This window comes from Sinohyriopsis cumingii, unplaced genomic scaffold (assembly GCF_028554795.1).
Source record: "Sinohyriopsis cumingii isolate HCF-2022 unplaced genomic scaffold, ASM2855479v2 utg000309l, whole genome shotgun sequence".
NCBI classification, from domain to species: domain Eukaryota; kingdom Metazoa; phylum Mollusca; class Bivalvia; order Unionida; family Unionidae; genus Sinohyriopsis; species Sinohyriopsis cumingii.
This window is the reverse complement of record NW_028315887.1, coordinates 322,733-340,736: the sequence shown is the minus strand read 5'-3', so window position 1 is coordinate 340,736 and position 18,004 is coordinate 322,733. Positions and strand designations below refer to the sequence as shown.

At 36.0% G+C, this 18,004-nt stretch overlaps 1 protein-coding gene across 1 annotated transcript in view; it reads left to right on the top strand.

Moving 5' to 3' along the window:
- The first annotated feature begins 6,060 nt into the window (after positions 1-6,060).
- LOC149774359 (uncharacterized) overlaps positions 6,061-18,004 on the top strand; it is a 46,074-nt gene continuing 34,130 nt past the window's right edge. The window contains exon 1 of the mRNA XM_089945380.1: positions 6,061-6,357. Within this exon, the coding sequence (XP_089801506.1) occupies positions 6,211-6,357 (147 nt within the window). The 5' untranslated portion in view covers positions 6,061-6,210. The remainder of the gene's footprint in view (positions 6,358-18,004) is intronic.

Below are 18,004 nucleotides of genomic sequence, written 5' to 3'. Positions count from 1 at the left end.
TCATTGTAATCACCATGGCTCTACCCGCGGTGCTCAAGTTATGAATCAATTTACTCAGTCTTGAATCGATCGAACAGCTCGCAATCCCAGAGTTCTTAAACGATCCTTAGCAACGTGTCTTATGCGATCAACGAATCGCATTTCAACCTGTTTAGCGAACGGTGCAGCGCGCAAAGACAAGACCACGAGAATGTTTGGTGCGTCTGTAAACAATCCACGAACTTTGCCAAGGCTAATTCCGTAATATGCTATGTAAATCGGTTTTCTCGCGCGAACCTCACGCACTGGCGTGGTACGTCCACTTACGACTGTCATTATATAACTGTGAGGTTGATATCTCATAGTTGTTTTGTCATGGTCTCATCGCGCAGGACAATCCTGAACCGTCGCAGTAAAGATATTGATTTTACTGTTGCAGCAGCATGCAGTTTGGTGCTGAACTAACTTTTACTGCTGCAGTTGCACACAGTGTAGCGAGAACAAACATGACACTTACTGCCAAAGTAGCCCATAGGTTAGTTGATAATGTCACTTTTACCATTGCAGTCGTATCAGTGTATACTAGCAGAATTGTATCACAAATTAGAACCAAATCTTGCACATGCCAAACATTCTGAGTAGAATCGACAATGAAGCACAATAACACTGGGCTTCCAAAATAAGAATATGTTTGACTTGATAGTAGGCTTTAAGTACAAATTGCTGATAGTAACACGTACAGACGTACAGACAGTTTTAGTGATTACATTCTGTCCCTCTCCCCCATACATATTCACCTTTTAGACTACACTACAGACGGTCAGTGATAAGGTTTGCAAAATTATAACATCTGTACGAAACTGGTAAATGAAAAATCTGTACGAAACTGGTAAATGAAAAATCTGTACGAAACTGGTAAAATAAAAATCTGTACGAAACTGGTAAATGAAAATTTCTTCGACTTGATACTCATTATGTTTGAAATACATCTTTCTGCCAATACCACGGTCAGAGTGTTGTAATGAGCAAATTTGCGACAATCAAAATTCTAAAATTCGCCACTCTAGAACCTAAATACAGGATTAATATATATATATATATGTGTGTGTGTGTGTGTGTGTGTGTGTGTGTGTGTGTGTGTGCAATAAACTGACAACGAACAGTGCAAACTAGTCTCTAACTAGCCTGATGGGCACTTTCGACTCTTTAATGAGTCTTTTTCATGAACAAAGCAAAACATAGACAAGACAAGCAAATAAAACAGAAAAACGGTTTTGCTCGCAAAACTTTACTTAGCTGTTTCTACAGGAATTAAACCTTTTAACTTTATTGTGTTTCAACTAGTTTTTTCAGCTGGCTGCTGATACTGGAAAATATTTGTATTGACCTAGAAGTTGATGAGCCATAACAACATTTGTTATTTTATGTAAATTTATGTTAGCGCAAATTATATCCCGGATATTTCATTGTTATTGTAGTCATAAGCTATTAACCAAAGTTGGAGAAATATTTAAAAGAAAATGTGTCGGCTGCAAAATATAATTTTATTTGTACATGTTTGTCGTTTTCTAGTCTTCTTGATTTAAACCGCTTGGTTTCAAGATTCCTTTTCTTTTCTGGTTTGGGAACTGCAGTTGGGGTTCTTCGACAATGTTTCTGAATAGTTTCTTTCTCATCCAATCGGATCTATGAAGGTTGATCCTTTGGTGTAGCTTTTCAGTTGCTCCGACATACTAAAGGCTACAGATCATTCATGTGATGAGATATATGCTTGTGTTTTGGAATGCAAAAAAAATCAGTCAATTCTCTGTCTTAAAGCGTATGTCTACGTTTCTTCTGGTCTCTAGTCTTTATTTTCTCTCTTGTTTCAGTTGAACGTAAAATTATAAATATTATGAGGATCGTAAGGGAATGATGGTTTTGATTGAAAAGGAGGGTATGAACTTGGTGGAGTGGTTATATGATTTACTTTAAGGGGATTATAGGCCAGTAGGGGGATAGAGAGGGGTATATTCTATCTATAAGTGATTAAAATTCTAATAATTTGTATACTCCTTTTGGATCCTAACATATGTGTCCAGGAACTGATCGAATGTTGGTCATTCTGTAAGTCATGTTAAATATTAGGTGTAGTTTTGACGTAACATTTATTTTTTATAGACCAGAGAACACCATGTCGAAGCTATTTTTGTTCAGTTATAGGCCAGAACGACCCACATATCACATTTCCGGCCAGCCAGAACCATACTGTTTGTATGTTACATTTTCTTCCAAATAAACCTAGCATGTTACAATGCTACATTTCATTTCAGCCAGACTCATCATTTGAAACCTATGAACGATTGTTTAAACATAACATCTTTTCTCCATATAAATTTCAATATGGCGGCGTGATGTTATATTCCCTTTTAGACCCAATAATCCACAAACCCCGTTTAAAATATGATTTCCACCTTGTCCCTAAAGTGCCACACCATACTACTATAGGTCGGTAAAAAGAAATTAAAATGTTTTAGTCAACATATATAGTGCAGAAATAAAGACAGCTCAGTTCAATGAATTCATGATTTCGTTTTCTTCGTTTGTTGTTTAAAACTAAGTCTGAGAAAGGTATATTATATAGTACTGTGAATTAAATCCCAACTAATCCTAAATGTTATATATCAAGTCTGTGAGCACAGAATCTTCGGAATGAACACCAACAGTCTCGAATGTCCAGATGTAAAACAATGACATAATCCAGAATGTCTTTGATGAGTTCTTAATAATTAAAAGGTAATGTTTTAGTACAAAATGTCAATGAGCACTTTGTAATTTCAATGAAACATTTAAATAAATAGTTTATCTCAAATTATATCTGAACACATATATAATCTATGATCATTGAATTCCAAAGACTTATATTAAATATCAATGGATATTCGCTTACCAACTCTCTCTATATACAAACTTACTTGACCTGCATCGTAATAGATTTCCTAAGGAAAAGAAAAAGATTAACTCGTAAAGTCAAATTCAAATAAACATCTTGTTTACTTAATGAAATCATATCAAAACTCTGGTAGGCAAAAACTTCATTTTCATAACCGTAAATTACAATCATGGTAAAAGTCAGATACACAAAATAAATTAAATATACAGAGCAGTACTGTGAAGAAAAAACAATCCTCGGGTTCTTTGGCTTCGTTTTGCTTTTGTTAATGTGTTCATTTTCATGTTGACAATATTTAGTGAATTCATACCTTCGTCCTGTTTTCTAAAATCATTTTAAAACGTCCTGAGATTTTAAACTTGAAAGAACTATTTATTGAATCCAAATGATAAAACTGATCGTGTCTCTTTTCTTAAGGTGTGTTTGCTAACACTAAAATAGGAACTTCAGTAGTTAATGCATTGTAGCTTATGACACCATTTTGCATCATCACCCCTTCGTTTTAGGACATCTGCCGTTCGTGTTCACTTTTTCCTTTTGTCCACTGACCATAATAATAATAAATACATGCCAAATCGGAAACAACGTACCTTTACTGCACATGGTAAGATGTGAGCGTGTGATTTGGATTTGAACGTAGGTAACAATTTTCCAGTCATGTAGCTACGTTGTCTGCATTGTGGCAGTTTGTAGTGATGTCTAGCACTGAGGAATCATACCACAAGCAAATGGAATCATGACCCACCCAGTCACATTATCCTGAAATCAGGCCAACCAGACCTAACACTAACCTCTTGTTGCTGATTCATCTACTAGTACCATTTTTAAAAGTCTTTGGTATGACACGGCCGGGGTTCGAACCCGCATCCGAGGCAGACGTTCTAACAACTTAGGCCTTTAGAGGTCTACTGGGTAAGGAAAGGTGGGGCATACATATGAATCATGGATATAATGAATCAACCACACATTATATTGGTGTATGCAGGCACTGTTGCTACTACTGATTGATATGATGTCAGCTACTCATCGGTTCTTGCAATTTGGTGCATAAGCATATGTGCTCATACAACGGTACATTTTAGTACCCTACATAACATTTCTGCATCAAATCCTATATTTGATAAATTGCTAATCACCGAAGAAAGTACAACCCTACATTCTGTGGCCATTTAAAAGTTCGTGGCTCCATATTGCTATTCCATAAGATACAACAACGTATCCGATGAGACTTCCGTTTATTCGTTATTTATGCCTCGCAGGGAAAACCTTAACTTTTGTTTAGTTTGGCTTGTCTTTCCTGGAGGCAATATTGGACAATATGTATTCACAGCATTTAGACCATTATAGCAGACCTTTTTAATGTCATCAGCATGGGTTAATTTCGTTTGGTCTCCAGATGTCTCTTTTTCTTGTGTGTAATAGTTTGTAGTTGTAATAACTTTCTCGGATAAGTGTGCTATGTTCAATTCTTTATTTTCGCTTGTCACAGGTTGTGGACTTTAGCGTATACCTGTCCGTTAGTTATTTTAAAATCTTACTGGTGAAGCGGTTTCAGGGCGTGTAACAGCTCCTAGTTACAATAACGGGAGTCATGGGTTAATTACTATGAGCACTAGCTTTTTCGCTATATGGTAAATGTGTATCTGCCATCACTATCAATATTTTGTGGGCTATCATGTTAATATTTTACAGTTTCTTTAAAGGCATATAAAGTAAGTTGTTTTAATGCTGATTCTTAAAACTAAGCTGATATAAGAAACTGTGACCTCAGATGGTTGTAGTAAAACACATTCAAATATGTACACAATAGTTGTCGTAAGAGCTACTGATCCATCATTACTTCTTTCTTCCAGGTTGCCAAGTTTACTTTTCAATATGCTATATTTAATATAGGCATACTCCAATTTGTAACGATTATTAATGGACAATATCAGCAAGATTTACGCTTTAAATAAAAAGTGCATTATGCTATTGCAGCAATCCATACTGAGCAGCAACAAATAACAAAAAACAAAACAAAAACTAAAATAAAATAATAAAGTATAAGTACAATAGAACGTTAACGAAGTTCTGCAAGATTTTGTAAACATTTACTCATTAAATCCATTAATTTACCATCTCCACGATGTTATTCCTAAGAATTCAAATTTCATTTTTTTGCATTGTTTAGAAATAATAACAGATAGGTGTCACGCACATTCCAAATGTTGCAAGACACATGGTATAAATTAGGGATCATTTAAATGAAATATCACAACAATGTATTCACTGCTCAATCTTTGCCATCTTTTTAATAAGTAGCACTGAATTATAAAAAAGGTGAACATTCGGTTTGAACTATTAATGTTATATAACTATTTATGTTCACTATGAAACTTTGGAAAACAAACCAGTTAATGCAAACCATTCATAAGAAACAACTAAATATATATCTGAACAGAACTACAGGCTTTTGGTCTAACAGCACAAAACCAATGAACATATCATCAAGTAAGTTAAAGTAATGGCAAAATAGTCTTTTACATTTTTGCCTTGTCTTAAACAAGAAGTACTTTTAGATAGAGCAGGCTAGGTTATGTACAAAGCATAGGAGAAAGCCTGCCAAGCCATTTTATGATTTCGGCTATTTTAAATGCATTACACAAGTCATATAATGCTTGAATCCTGTAGTCATATAAAAAAGGAATGTTGGCCTTGAAGCATTACGTTATGTCTATTAATACAAATATCGCTAAGAGGGTGTTTGTATATTGGTCTTGTTATAGGTTTTATATCAGTCGTCTTGGCCTACGTCTGGTTGCATAAATCCCCGGCATTGCCTCGGGCACATGCAACATGCCTTGGAGCAACCAACTGACCTTCGACAGTTACGTGGACAAATCGGAAACACAACTGTATTAATATAATGAAGAAAGGAAGCAATATCGCATGAATATGACATGATCTGCCCTCTGTACCTATCGTACGATAAATAATACAACAATTGAATTATGCAACAAAATGAACTGGATAACAATATGAAAAATGTTTTATTTTTTTTAGGAATAAACTATAACGGGTAAGCAATGGATTCCGACGAAGATGCAGTTTTATGCCCTGTGTGTTACTTGGTATATAATGATCCACGAAGCTTACCATGTGGGCATTCTTTTTGTTTGAACTGTATTTCACGAATAGCAGACACCAGGCAGAGTGTTTCCTGTCCATCCTGTCGGAAAAATGTTAAATTGGATGAAAAAGGAGTGAATGGATTACCCAAGAATTTTGGCCTTGCTAACATCATAGAAGGTCACAAAAAGATGTTGTCTACCTTATGCAGCAACCACAAAATGTCTCTCGACATGTTTTGCGAAGAATGCGATGTGATGATTTGTTCAGATTGTTTCCTCAGTTTACATTCTGGACATGCAGTTAAGACAACGAAGGATGTATTTACCGCAAGGAAAGTAAGCAGAATTCACACTAATTCATCATAAACATTTGCCATTTACATTACCATAAGCATCACCACAACCATCATCAGGATCATCATATTGCAATCGTCATTGTCATCATCATCATTATCATTTGCTGCTTCTTCTTGTTATTCTTCTTGTTCTACGTGTTCGTGTTGTTGTTGTTGTTATTTTTCTTATTAATAATATATTTATCTTCGTGGTATTTGTGGCTAATTTGTTATTACCATGGATCGGGACACTTCTGTGTCCTAAGCTCCAAAGGACCGCTGGGCCAAAGTGTTTATTCCTACTTGTTGTTGGCTGTCTTCAAATTCGTGCGGGATAACGTTTGACGCTCCAAACCACAATGACATCGATTTGTAGCCAAGTAACATTATTTGATATTTATTTTCTTTTTTCTTACTTACGACTTGCCTATTCAGGGTATTCTTCTCGTCTACCAGTTCTATATCTGCATGTTGAAAACTTGCCTGATTATTTTGGCTAATGTTTCTCGACCATTTTTGTCTGATTTGTAATTGCACCACTTGGTCTCACACTCAAGCCCAGATTTCTTTGACAGCTGCCAGTTTTCTGATAAAGCTGGTCTGTTATACCGATTTTTGTTCTAAGACTTGGAGAGCTTGCTACACGCAGGTGATAGTATGCCTCAACATTACTCTTTGACATTGTGCACAAAAGAGACACGTTTTGTTTTTGTCCCTTATAATATTCGAATGTAAATCATTTTCTGTATATTTAGGTGTTCTGTAAATCGTGCCCTCTTTGTTGATAATCCTGTTTAAGTTCATTCTCCTTGAGTAAACCATGGTTCTAGATATTCTTCATCACTGTCCTTCATATACTCAACTAGGCTAATTTTTCTGCCTCCACAGACTGCCACGCTTACCAAGCCGCTTTCTACTATATACATTCTTTGGTAGATGCAGACTATTGATATTGGCTATTCTACGAATTGATAGTAGCTTTCTGGCTTTCCTATCGATATCTTCTAGTCCATTTTTCTCCCAGTCAAGCTGGAGACTCCATGTTTATTTTTCCATGCGAGGGTGTTGAAACAATTTTTCTTTGACCATAATACTGTCTCTATTTTTGAAGGTGCTCTTTTCTGATTTTACTCTGTTTAATTTGTAATAATTTATACCGTCTGCATCAAATAATCTTTAGTATTTGTAATTTAGATCTTCACCTTGTTATTTTGATATGTGGTTGTCTGTTAGCATGATGCCTTCTATTTTCTATATTTGGCCACGCTAGATGCTTTGAGCCGTGCAATATTCCATTTGGATATGAGAGATTATATTTGCAACAGTTTTGACTGCATGCACGTTTCGGATTTATTTTTCTTTTCGCCCCATATATTCACGTTTTGAAAGTTTTTCTTAGGATACTTTTTTGCTTATGATGTGTTATCACTCTTGAATGTGGAACCATTGAGATCACGAAACAGTAAATCGGCTTGGAGCATAATTCCATTTCATTACGACATCATCGAACGAATTGCCCTTAATTCATTCCCATTATTCTGGTAGAAACGGCTATGTTTGTGTTTCTGATTCTCCCAGCCAGCTATAGAACCCGCAAGATCCATGAGTGGGGAACTAAATCAGAGTTTTTCTTATCTAGCATAATCTCTTTGTTTTTTTTCCCTGCAGTTTGGAGGTACAATCTTATCGTTGGCAGTTAGTACTTTGTCCAATTGACTTTAGTTTATATACTTTCTTCTCTTTTTGTGGGTGGTCTTTTCTCCTCGTGAGGGGATATACCATTTCTACATTCATTATTGGGAGCAGATTTAATACCATTCAGATGCAGATTATTGATCTATAGTTGACGACTTAATGGAAATTTTTCCTAGTCCTTTGATTATGAAGACTGCAAAGTTTCGTCATCTGTGCAATAATATTGCCTTATGTCATGCAATCTTGTAAATGAACTGTTCAACTATCATGACTATTTAAAAATTTATTGACCCAGAATCTATAAACGTCGTCTGGGACGGTGGATACAACTTGGTTCAATGTTCGCAGCAGTTATTATTATTATTATTATTCCTCTCATTCACATGCCTCATTCTCATTCCTCGGAGGACATTTTTGGTTGTACTTCCTTCCAGGAATCTGAGCACGTAGCCTATAGCTACAATTTTGGATTCTTTGCAACGATCACTTTATTTTGTTGCAGACAACAGAAAATCATACCAATATTCTATGGTATAATGTTCATAATTATACTTGGAATGTTTCCTGTATGGACTCGGGCGTAACGTTGCTGTCTTAACTTATGTGATTGTACTATATAAAACAATTCACAAAGGAAAACATTATTCCCAGGATAACTTGTTTGTTGCTTCAAAACATTCGTTTCTATAAACGAATTTGTATCGAGTGTTTTCGACTGCATGGTTGACAAACAAAATTTATTTTTCTAGAATACAAAGTGAAAATTCAAAAGACTTTTACATTATTGTGAATTAGATTCCAAATAATCCAAAATGTTCTAGCACAATTGCAAAAGTATAGAATCTTCCTAATGAAGTCCAATAATGTTGAATGCAATGATGCACCAGTAGTCTTGATGTAGTACAATAATATAATACAGAATGTCTTTGAATGAGTCCTCAATAATCCCAAGTAGTATTTTCGTCCAAAAGGTCAGTGAGCACTTTGTAATTCCAATGATAAATTTTAAATAAATATTAATTCCTTTCAAATTATAACTGAACACAGTTATAAACTCTGATCAACCGTTCTCAAAGACTAATATTCAAATAGAAATTAATAATTGTTTACCAGGTCCTTTTATGTACTGACTGTCACCTGACCTATAACACAACGACATGCATTGGTTATGGGTAATTTCTAACAGAAAACTCCATCAAATATTTCAACAAGTTTTCTTCCGGAACATTTTAAGGCCATACTCATGTATGGTCGTGAACTGAAATTCAAGTAAACATCTGAATAGAACATGATACTATTCAGGTAGACCAGACTGGACCTTCAGTCACGGACAAAGGTCAGGCACACAATATAAATTAAATATATATGGCATGAGTCAATGTCATCATACTTATTTAGGGTGTACTTACATCTCTATTTCATAGCGGATGTATCTTACGTTTAAGGTTTTTAATATACGATGACATTTTTCAAACTTCAGTTCTTTCTTTATCACCAAACATTGATATAGTTTTCGATTTTGCTACATCTTGCGTTATTTCATTCCGTCTGTCTTACAAAATCCTAAGCCGTTTTCATCCTGCACAATTTGAGTTCTCTCTGTTTTTTTATTCACACACTTAATGTTAAGAGTTGTGCACTTCCCAATTGTCCATTTTGATGTCACGTATATGAGACTCATTCTGCGCATATAGCTTCAGATTGCCCATGAGCGGGTCATTTATTTTTGTGAAACAAATTTCTGGATTGGTATCCTGCCGTATGCTGCCTCAACTCTCGTGTTAGTGGAACCGGTGATAGTGAGTGTCTCCATGGTTTATTCTTTCTGTTGTACCAGTACTGCGCATCTGTTCCATTTGAACTGCAATACCACAAATAGTTTTTGAGATATAAAAACTTAAAGTTAAGATATATTGTCATTAGTTTATCCTGACATATGAGACCTTGTAATCTTTGTCTCCCACAAACGTATGCATTCACTGACACCAGCCATCAGCTGGTGGCCAGCCTGTTGGTCATAGGTAAAGAGAAGAGTCCCTAGACCAGATTGATTGGCATGACAGTGCTATTAAGTGTCAAGCGCATGATATGCAGTGGTCGTTTGTATAACTTCTATGCTAGGTGATATACAAGTCAGTTTTGACGGATTGCAGTTAATTGTAACATGAATTGGCTAATTAGATTTAATTTTGTAAGCTCTTAAACAGGTACCTTTGGTAAACTTATAAACTGATAGTGGCTGTGTCTTATGTTTCTTACGTCCAATGTACGATGTCATCTGTATATGGTATGGACGGCTATAACTCTGTTACCTCCTTTTAGCTTAAAGCCCAGTACTTACTTTTCATGCTCCATGCCATCTGCCTCAAGAAATCATCAGCATTTGCAGTTTACATCGTGTCCAATTTATTTTAATATCTGATTCTTTTTGGACGATCTCAATGTTAAGAGTTGTTCACTTCTCGATTACAAATTCCATTTGGACGTCGACTGTAACAGTTCTTTCGGTCAAGACCATATGAATCTATATCAGTCTCATTCTGGGCGTAGAGATTCAGATCGAACATACACAGCAGGTAATTCATATGTGTGAGCTTGTTCTGGGTTGGTATCGTGTCTTATTCTGTCTCGGTGCTTTGATCAGGTGAATTAATAGAGTCACGAATAGCAGTTGTGACAGTGATTGTCCATGCTTTGTACCGTCTGTTGTTCATCTGCTTCATTATATCTGGTCGGACTGTTGCTGATTTTGTAGTTCAACGTTTCGATCTTCTGACTGTTTAAAGCACAGTACGAAAAGAGCGTGCACTCGTTGTCAGTAGTAGATAGTATTTCGCAACATTACGAATAATTACGAATAATTACGAATTTTAGCATAATCAGTACTAAAGTGTTCTGAGTTTTGCACCAAGATTCTTTGCTTTAGTCTGCATGAGATCAAATTCAAGTTCGAACGTTTATTAGTTAATAATTCCACTGTTTCCCTCTAAGCCTAAACGTCCCTAATATCAAAAGACCATTTTTTGTTTAATTGAGCAAACATTCTAAAAGCTAGCAGACTCTTTGCTTAAAATATTATTAACCTAACTTAAAAATTTGAACTAAATACAACACATACCCTTTGTGACATCAAACCTTAAGGTTACAATATATTCTCAGTCTTTTATCCTACCATGCTGGACGCTATACTCTTTGTCTCCCACATGGTCATATGTAATATTCGTTCAGAGAGTGTCCATCGCACGTATCTTCAGTTAGGCCGACACGTTGACCGCTTTATTGTAGAGCATCACACTTTTGATGTTTGAAACGTATAATGTTTGCGTTAAATTAATAAAAGATAATAGTGTTATAACATGTTTAACTTTTGTCCACAATTACAGATCGTAACGGACATTTGTAAACAATGACTTGCATAGCTAACCTTTGTCCATGATTGAAGATTATACTTAAAGAGAATGATCATTTGTAAACAACATGTGTACTTGGATTTGAGTTCAGTACCTTTGTTTTTCCCCTGGAAATTATATTGTGTACTTGACTTTCGTCTTGTTTGTAAGTTATAACTAAGTTGTTTACTGATAGTTGAGTTTAGCCTCATTTACAAAATTTAGAATCATGTATAAGCAAAATGTGACCTACATCCTGGTCATTTTATTGTGGCTTCGGGTTTTTTGATAGGTTCTGATCAACAAAATTATTCATTCCTATTTTATTACTAGTCCATCTGGAATCACTTTTAGTTGTGTTCAGTTATAACGTAAGAGGAATTATTGATTTAAATTATCCATTGGAATTACAAAGTTCTCTTTGACTTTAAGACTATAACGTTGCTTTGGGAATGCTGAGGACTCATTCAAAGACACCTGGATTATGTCATTGTGATAAATCATGACTATTGGTACATAAGCACATTAAGATTCTTATAATTCGTTTGGAACATTCTATTACATTTGGACTTGTAAAAGAACATTGAGGATTATTTGCGATTTAATTGACACTACTGTAATTTCCTTTTAAAGTTTCACTTTGTAACTTATAGACTTAAATTATTTGCTCATTTTACTATACTGGTTGGTTTCGCGTCTTTACGTTACTTAGTTTAGACCATAGAGTTGTAACAGTATAATTGATGGAGATGTGCATTTTCTACCTTTACCAATCATTTGTTTTTTGTCCACATTCACTATATTTGAAATTCTACTAAATTTTCCTTTTTTGTCAAAAGGTGTTGTAATTAATTTTGTTAACAATACCACAAATGATTTGTTAATAGTCCACCTGCATACACTTGCATTCAATTTTGTAATAATTTATTTCGCACTTCTTTATAAATAAGTTAAAACAGCTTGGGTGTTATCATTAAATTGACTCTGAAAACCTCACTTGCACCCAACATTAATTATACATGGAAAACTAATCCATCTGGTTTATAATCTTTAACATACTGCAATACAATCACAGAACCAGAAAACGCTGCGCACACTGAAAAGGGCCGATGCAGTTACTAACCAAAGTTATTTAATATATACCATAGCAAGTTGACCAACAACATTAGAGGGCTAGCAAAGGATTGGGACTGTATTCTACATGCGGACATCTTATTCGAACCAATAACTCAAAGTCGTGCGTTTGTCCAGGAAAGTAAATAGGCCCTTTTGTGACCAAATTGTGGATTTTGAAAAACAAAATGATGCATCCAAAATATGAAAATGCGCCAGAAACCCAAGTCTGTCGGTGTCTACTTCTGCCACGTCTACTTCTATTTCATTTTTCACGATGCTGCTTGCCAAACTTATTTTAAAACCCTTTTTACCCAATTTGATGAAAAATGGAAACACATTTCTAGCGGAACGTCTCTTTCTCATGCATCGATGACGTCTTTTTCTTTAATGACTGTTTTGCAGCTAAAAAGTAGGCCACACCTAAAGAAAAATTGCAGAACATAACAGGGGTGTTAAAAAGTTGACTGGATTTGTTCAAACAAAAATTCATGTTTTAGTCCGTTGGATACACATTATCGTCTGGTCTGCTCACAATGAAATTAATACGACGTGCCTACAATCAACTGAATTGAATTTCACTATAAAAAAGAAGTGAGTGATACGATTCAATTCACTGCTTTGATCAGAAACAAAAGATATCACCACAGAATGTTCACCACCATCCTCGTGGTCCCAGGATACAAGTTCCCCCAGACAAGGTAAAAGAAATGGACTCCCGCCTTGTTTAGCTAAACACTGAGATGTTTTCTCAGTGCTAATTAAATTCAATCTTCCTATCTGAAAACAAAGTATTCAAAACACACCCAACCAAATTGTCGATACCGTGTGTGAATGTTTGAATGTTTAGAACGGTACCTTTGTCCAAGATACAGAACAAAAACGTTTAGAAAATATTGGAACGTTCTTCGCCAAAAATATGAAAATCCCCATCAGTCAAAAGAACAAAATAATGGCTCAACGAGGAGGATTTCTACCAATGCTGATAAGAAATTTGTTAAAAGTAGTTGATCTTCTGTTACAGACGATTGCTTTACCACTTTGGGGATGAGTCATGAGATAAGTAGAAAAAAGATGACAAAGAGATCCATTTCTGGGAAGACAGCACAATTATACCTTTGGATGTTATGGAAGGACGAAAGCTTACTTTAATTCCATACAAATACGATGGATAGTACTAACAACGAATAGAACATTGAGGATTTACAAGATGATATAGCCTTCTACTTCACCAATGTTCTATACTAAGACTAAAATAAAAATGTTTATTGTATTCATGATCTGAATACGTAATCCACAATCATTGGGAAATATTACCTATGTATTATTTTGTATGTATTATAGTTACACAAGAATTACAGTCGTTGGTGGATTGAACCGATTTGTAAGAAACGGAAACCCGCAACGGTACCGTCAAATATTCCAACGTCTTCTTCTGTTCGCAAGAAAACGTTATAGAGACAGCGAAATCTACTCTGATAGATTTCAAGACGATCAGGAAAAACAAAACCAAGGTCATTAAGACAGACACAGACACAAGGATGAAATAATGATAATAATAAGACACCAGAGTAGTGTTTTAAACTGCGTCTTCTCTAATACAAAGTCAGAGTGCAGCCTCCTTGTTGACAACCTCTCTTACTTCCAGACGAGAAAAATGAAGGTGAAAAAGATGATGTCGACACATTCTTCAGCAAAAGAAATAGAAAGCATAGAAGACAGAAGTAAAATCAAACATAAAAAATACGCACTACCCTATAACCAACTGCTATTCCTTTTGCTCACTGGACAGGTAATTCCTCGTAAAGAGCAATACCACACAATTCTAAGAGCAATATCAAACTGTGGGTAATTTTTTGAGTTGCAGCCTAATCATGGAAACACGTGCAGCTAGCATTTATCAAAATCCTACACATGCTGCTGGTTACTAAGGAGTTCAGATATTTATCGAGCTGCTAAAACAAAACCTTAACATGTACGTTTAACTGATGTGCAACAATGGTTACCAGAAGAATCAACGTACACATTGGACACACCCATTTGAGGAAACGTTTCCAGAAGTCAAAGAGTAGTGGCTGGCATCAATCATCAATGGCAAGCAGGTTTAGCAGATGTCTAACATTTGTCAGCGTGCACTCGTAGGTACAAATATTTGTTTCGTGTCATCTACGTGTTTTCAAAGTCAGCTTAGGTAGTCCTTTGACTTCTAAAACAAGTTTGGAGTTAATAAGAGCTTTGAAACTGAATTGAAACAAAGTGGTCGTCACCCTTTACAATGGCAAATAGACAAAAACACCGAATTTCTGAACTACGCTTTTCAGAAAGAATTGGAAAAAGACAGATTCATTTTTTCACCACTTCCAATCCTAAAGCGAATCCAGAGTTGTGGACTGATTTCAAAAACCTTTTGAACTTTTTACACACCAACACACTTTTAACTACATCGAAGTCTTATCACATCTCGTCAAAGTTTACAATCAATCGTACCATCGTAACATCGGATGTGCACCCGAAGAAGTGACCATTGAAACGAAGTGGTGTTGTTTGATTGATTCTTTTGAATGTCACTCACCACCCAAGGAAACAAACATTGAAGACTGGAGATTGGGTTCGCATCAGATGAACCAATCGCACAATTAATAAAACTTATTACCTAACTGGACAACCAAATTGCTTCGTATCACATGACAAATAGGTGGATGTGATTATAAATCAGAAGGCATGAATTTTGTAGTGCTAAAATGTATTTTTTGTGTTACAACTAGTGACCACAAACAAAAATGTCGTGTACGGTATCGAAAACATACTCTATCGAAGAACACGTAGAGTGGCCAAACGCCTACTTTAAGAAGTGAAAGTGTGTTTGAACGTATATCCAACTAGTTTTGATCCTACCTCTCCTTCTCGGGGTTCTATTGTTTAAGAACAAGAAAAGCAACCTGATTTGGGACATTTTGAAAATCACTCTCCTTGGACACCTTAGAGACCTGAACCATCGAACCATGAATAACCAATTTTGTTTAACTTTACCGAGGGACAGTTCTATGGATGTCTTTCCCAACAGTACCTTATGTTGTTTCAAGGCCAAATTACCTCCATCCCTACAAATGGATCACGAGGTTAGCTGGGAAGTTGCTTTGGTATAATTCGTTCATCATATGCAAGCCCTCAATAACAACGAAGGTGAAAACACTTTCTTCGTTGGTCGAAACAATTATCGCTATTTTTAACGATCAGTCCTAGGTAAACCTCGCAAGAGTGTACTGATCGAGTACCGTACAATTGCGGAACAAAACAAATGTACGATGATGCGTCAAGAAGAAGGTTAGAAGAGTATCTTAAAGAAGCACGGACTATCATCTCAGAAGAGATTTTGAGAAGTGGTATATAAAACTTGCATGATCATTCCCTACCTTCATTGACATCTCTGGAGACAATACGCATGGAGCTCTCTTGAAATAGCTTTTAGAGACTACCCGTGGTTCACCGATTTACCTGGCAGAAGTTTTCAAGGAAAACGTTAAATGTGAATTGATGACCTATTATTACTTGTGAACAAAAGAAAAAAGAAAGAATGGATACCTGGAAATTCATCAACTTATGACTCACAGTTCGTACACAGCGTGTTGGAATCCTGTTGTGGGTGCTAAAGATCACCTCGCTTATCGCAAACTTGAAGGCGCTCAAGTCTCTCTCAACAATCGAGACGATAATCATCGAGCAGGAACCCATTGGGTAGTCATCTGCTTTACCAACAATGAAAGTGTGTAATATTTTGATTCCTATTGATTACCTCCTCAGGAAGACGACATCACTGACTTTATGAAAAGAAAGGCTGAATCGACTAGATTCAATAATATGGGATTACAAGAATCAAATTACACTTTGCGTGGAAAAGTATTGCAGCACCTACTAGATTGGGTGGAAGAATTAGAGGTCTATCCCCACAAGCTTCAACTGAAGAGAGAGATGACCTCTTTAAAAACAGCTTATGAGAGAAGAGATAGAGAAGGAAGTTATCAATATAAAGGCGGCTTGGGCAGAACGAAAAAAAATGGGACTTCAGAGGAGTGAGATGGAATTTGAACGCCTCAGCCAAAAATTTAATGAGTATCCTAGATAGGATGCGACGATTGCGCCATCCAGATCTGATGCTGGAGGAGAAGGAAGACTGTGCGAAGGACGCCAATAAGCATAGTTTAATGTTTCTGGTATCAACAAAGACATTGTGGTTGAAAGGATCTGCAGTTTTTGGTGCCCGACCTGTTACGTGCTGTGGTCACTAAGGAAGCTTGGTGACAACAAATCCCAATGGCCCTTGTCAGGGCCAGTCCGATCTCTTTTTTTATCAGTCAATTCAGTATTTTATGTGTTTGCGTTTACGTGTGTTTGCTTATGTCGATGTTGTTGACACCTGCATTTTATAATCAACTTTAACCCTTCTCTGGTGATAGAATGTGTTTGTTTTGTAAGGGTGTTGTAGTGTGTCTATTAATACTTCCTTACCCTTACTGGTATGTGATAGAATGTTTGTGTGAAAGTGTGTGTGTGTTTCATCCCCCTTCTTTTACATCTTTCCTCCTCTTGTGTGATAGTATGTTTGTATAAACACTTCCTACCCTTTTGTTGGATGGTAGGTGGGTGTAAAAACTGGTGCTAGATTCTATGTGTGGTGCATACGGATAATGTATACAAAACTGGGTGGTCGATTGTAAAAGTGTGTTTCTTTTACACTGTTGATGACATAATTTTAACATTACCACTCCCGTTTAACCCTATAAACACTTTTGACCATATAACCACTGTTGATACTATATACATGTTTGACGTCATGACCACTTTTGGTCGTATAATACCATTTCCATGTTAAACCTAGGGACCTTCTTGTTTATACGTGTTCTTGATTATATACGCTTTGTATATCGAAAGACCACAATATGCAAACACGAGAGAGAAGAGAGAGAGAGAGAGAGAGAGAGAGAGAGAGAGAGAGAGAGAAAGACATACAGACAGACAGAGAGCGATGTAAAATGCCGGGTAGATTTACCACTTTATGCATTGAGAAGAGTTTCACTTTCTCAGCTGTAATCATGACCAAATGTGTAATTTGATCTGGTCAGTTTAAAACAATGACGTTGCAACAAAATAAAAAAATCATGAATAAGAATAACGTGGAACTACTAGCCAACAGAGTAGAGTGGTTTATTCATAATTCTTTTCTTGTAGAAGAGCATTCATTTCTTTAAAAAAAAAACCACTACATAAAAGTAACAGCAAAACAATGCTCAGCAAGAAGAAAACGTATATTTATGGCGGTAATCTATCTACATACAAATATGCAAACGCTTGTGACTAGATGTGACCCATATCGAGTCTGTTACTTGTGCAATGCGCAGACGCAACACTTCTTCTCTAGATGTCGGTCCTTTTCCTGTGACCTTAGATCTCAAG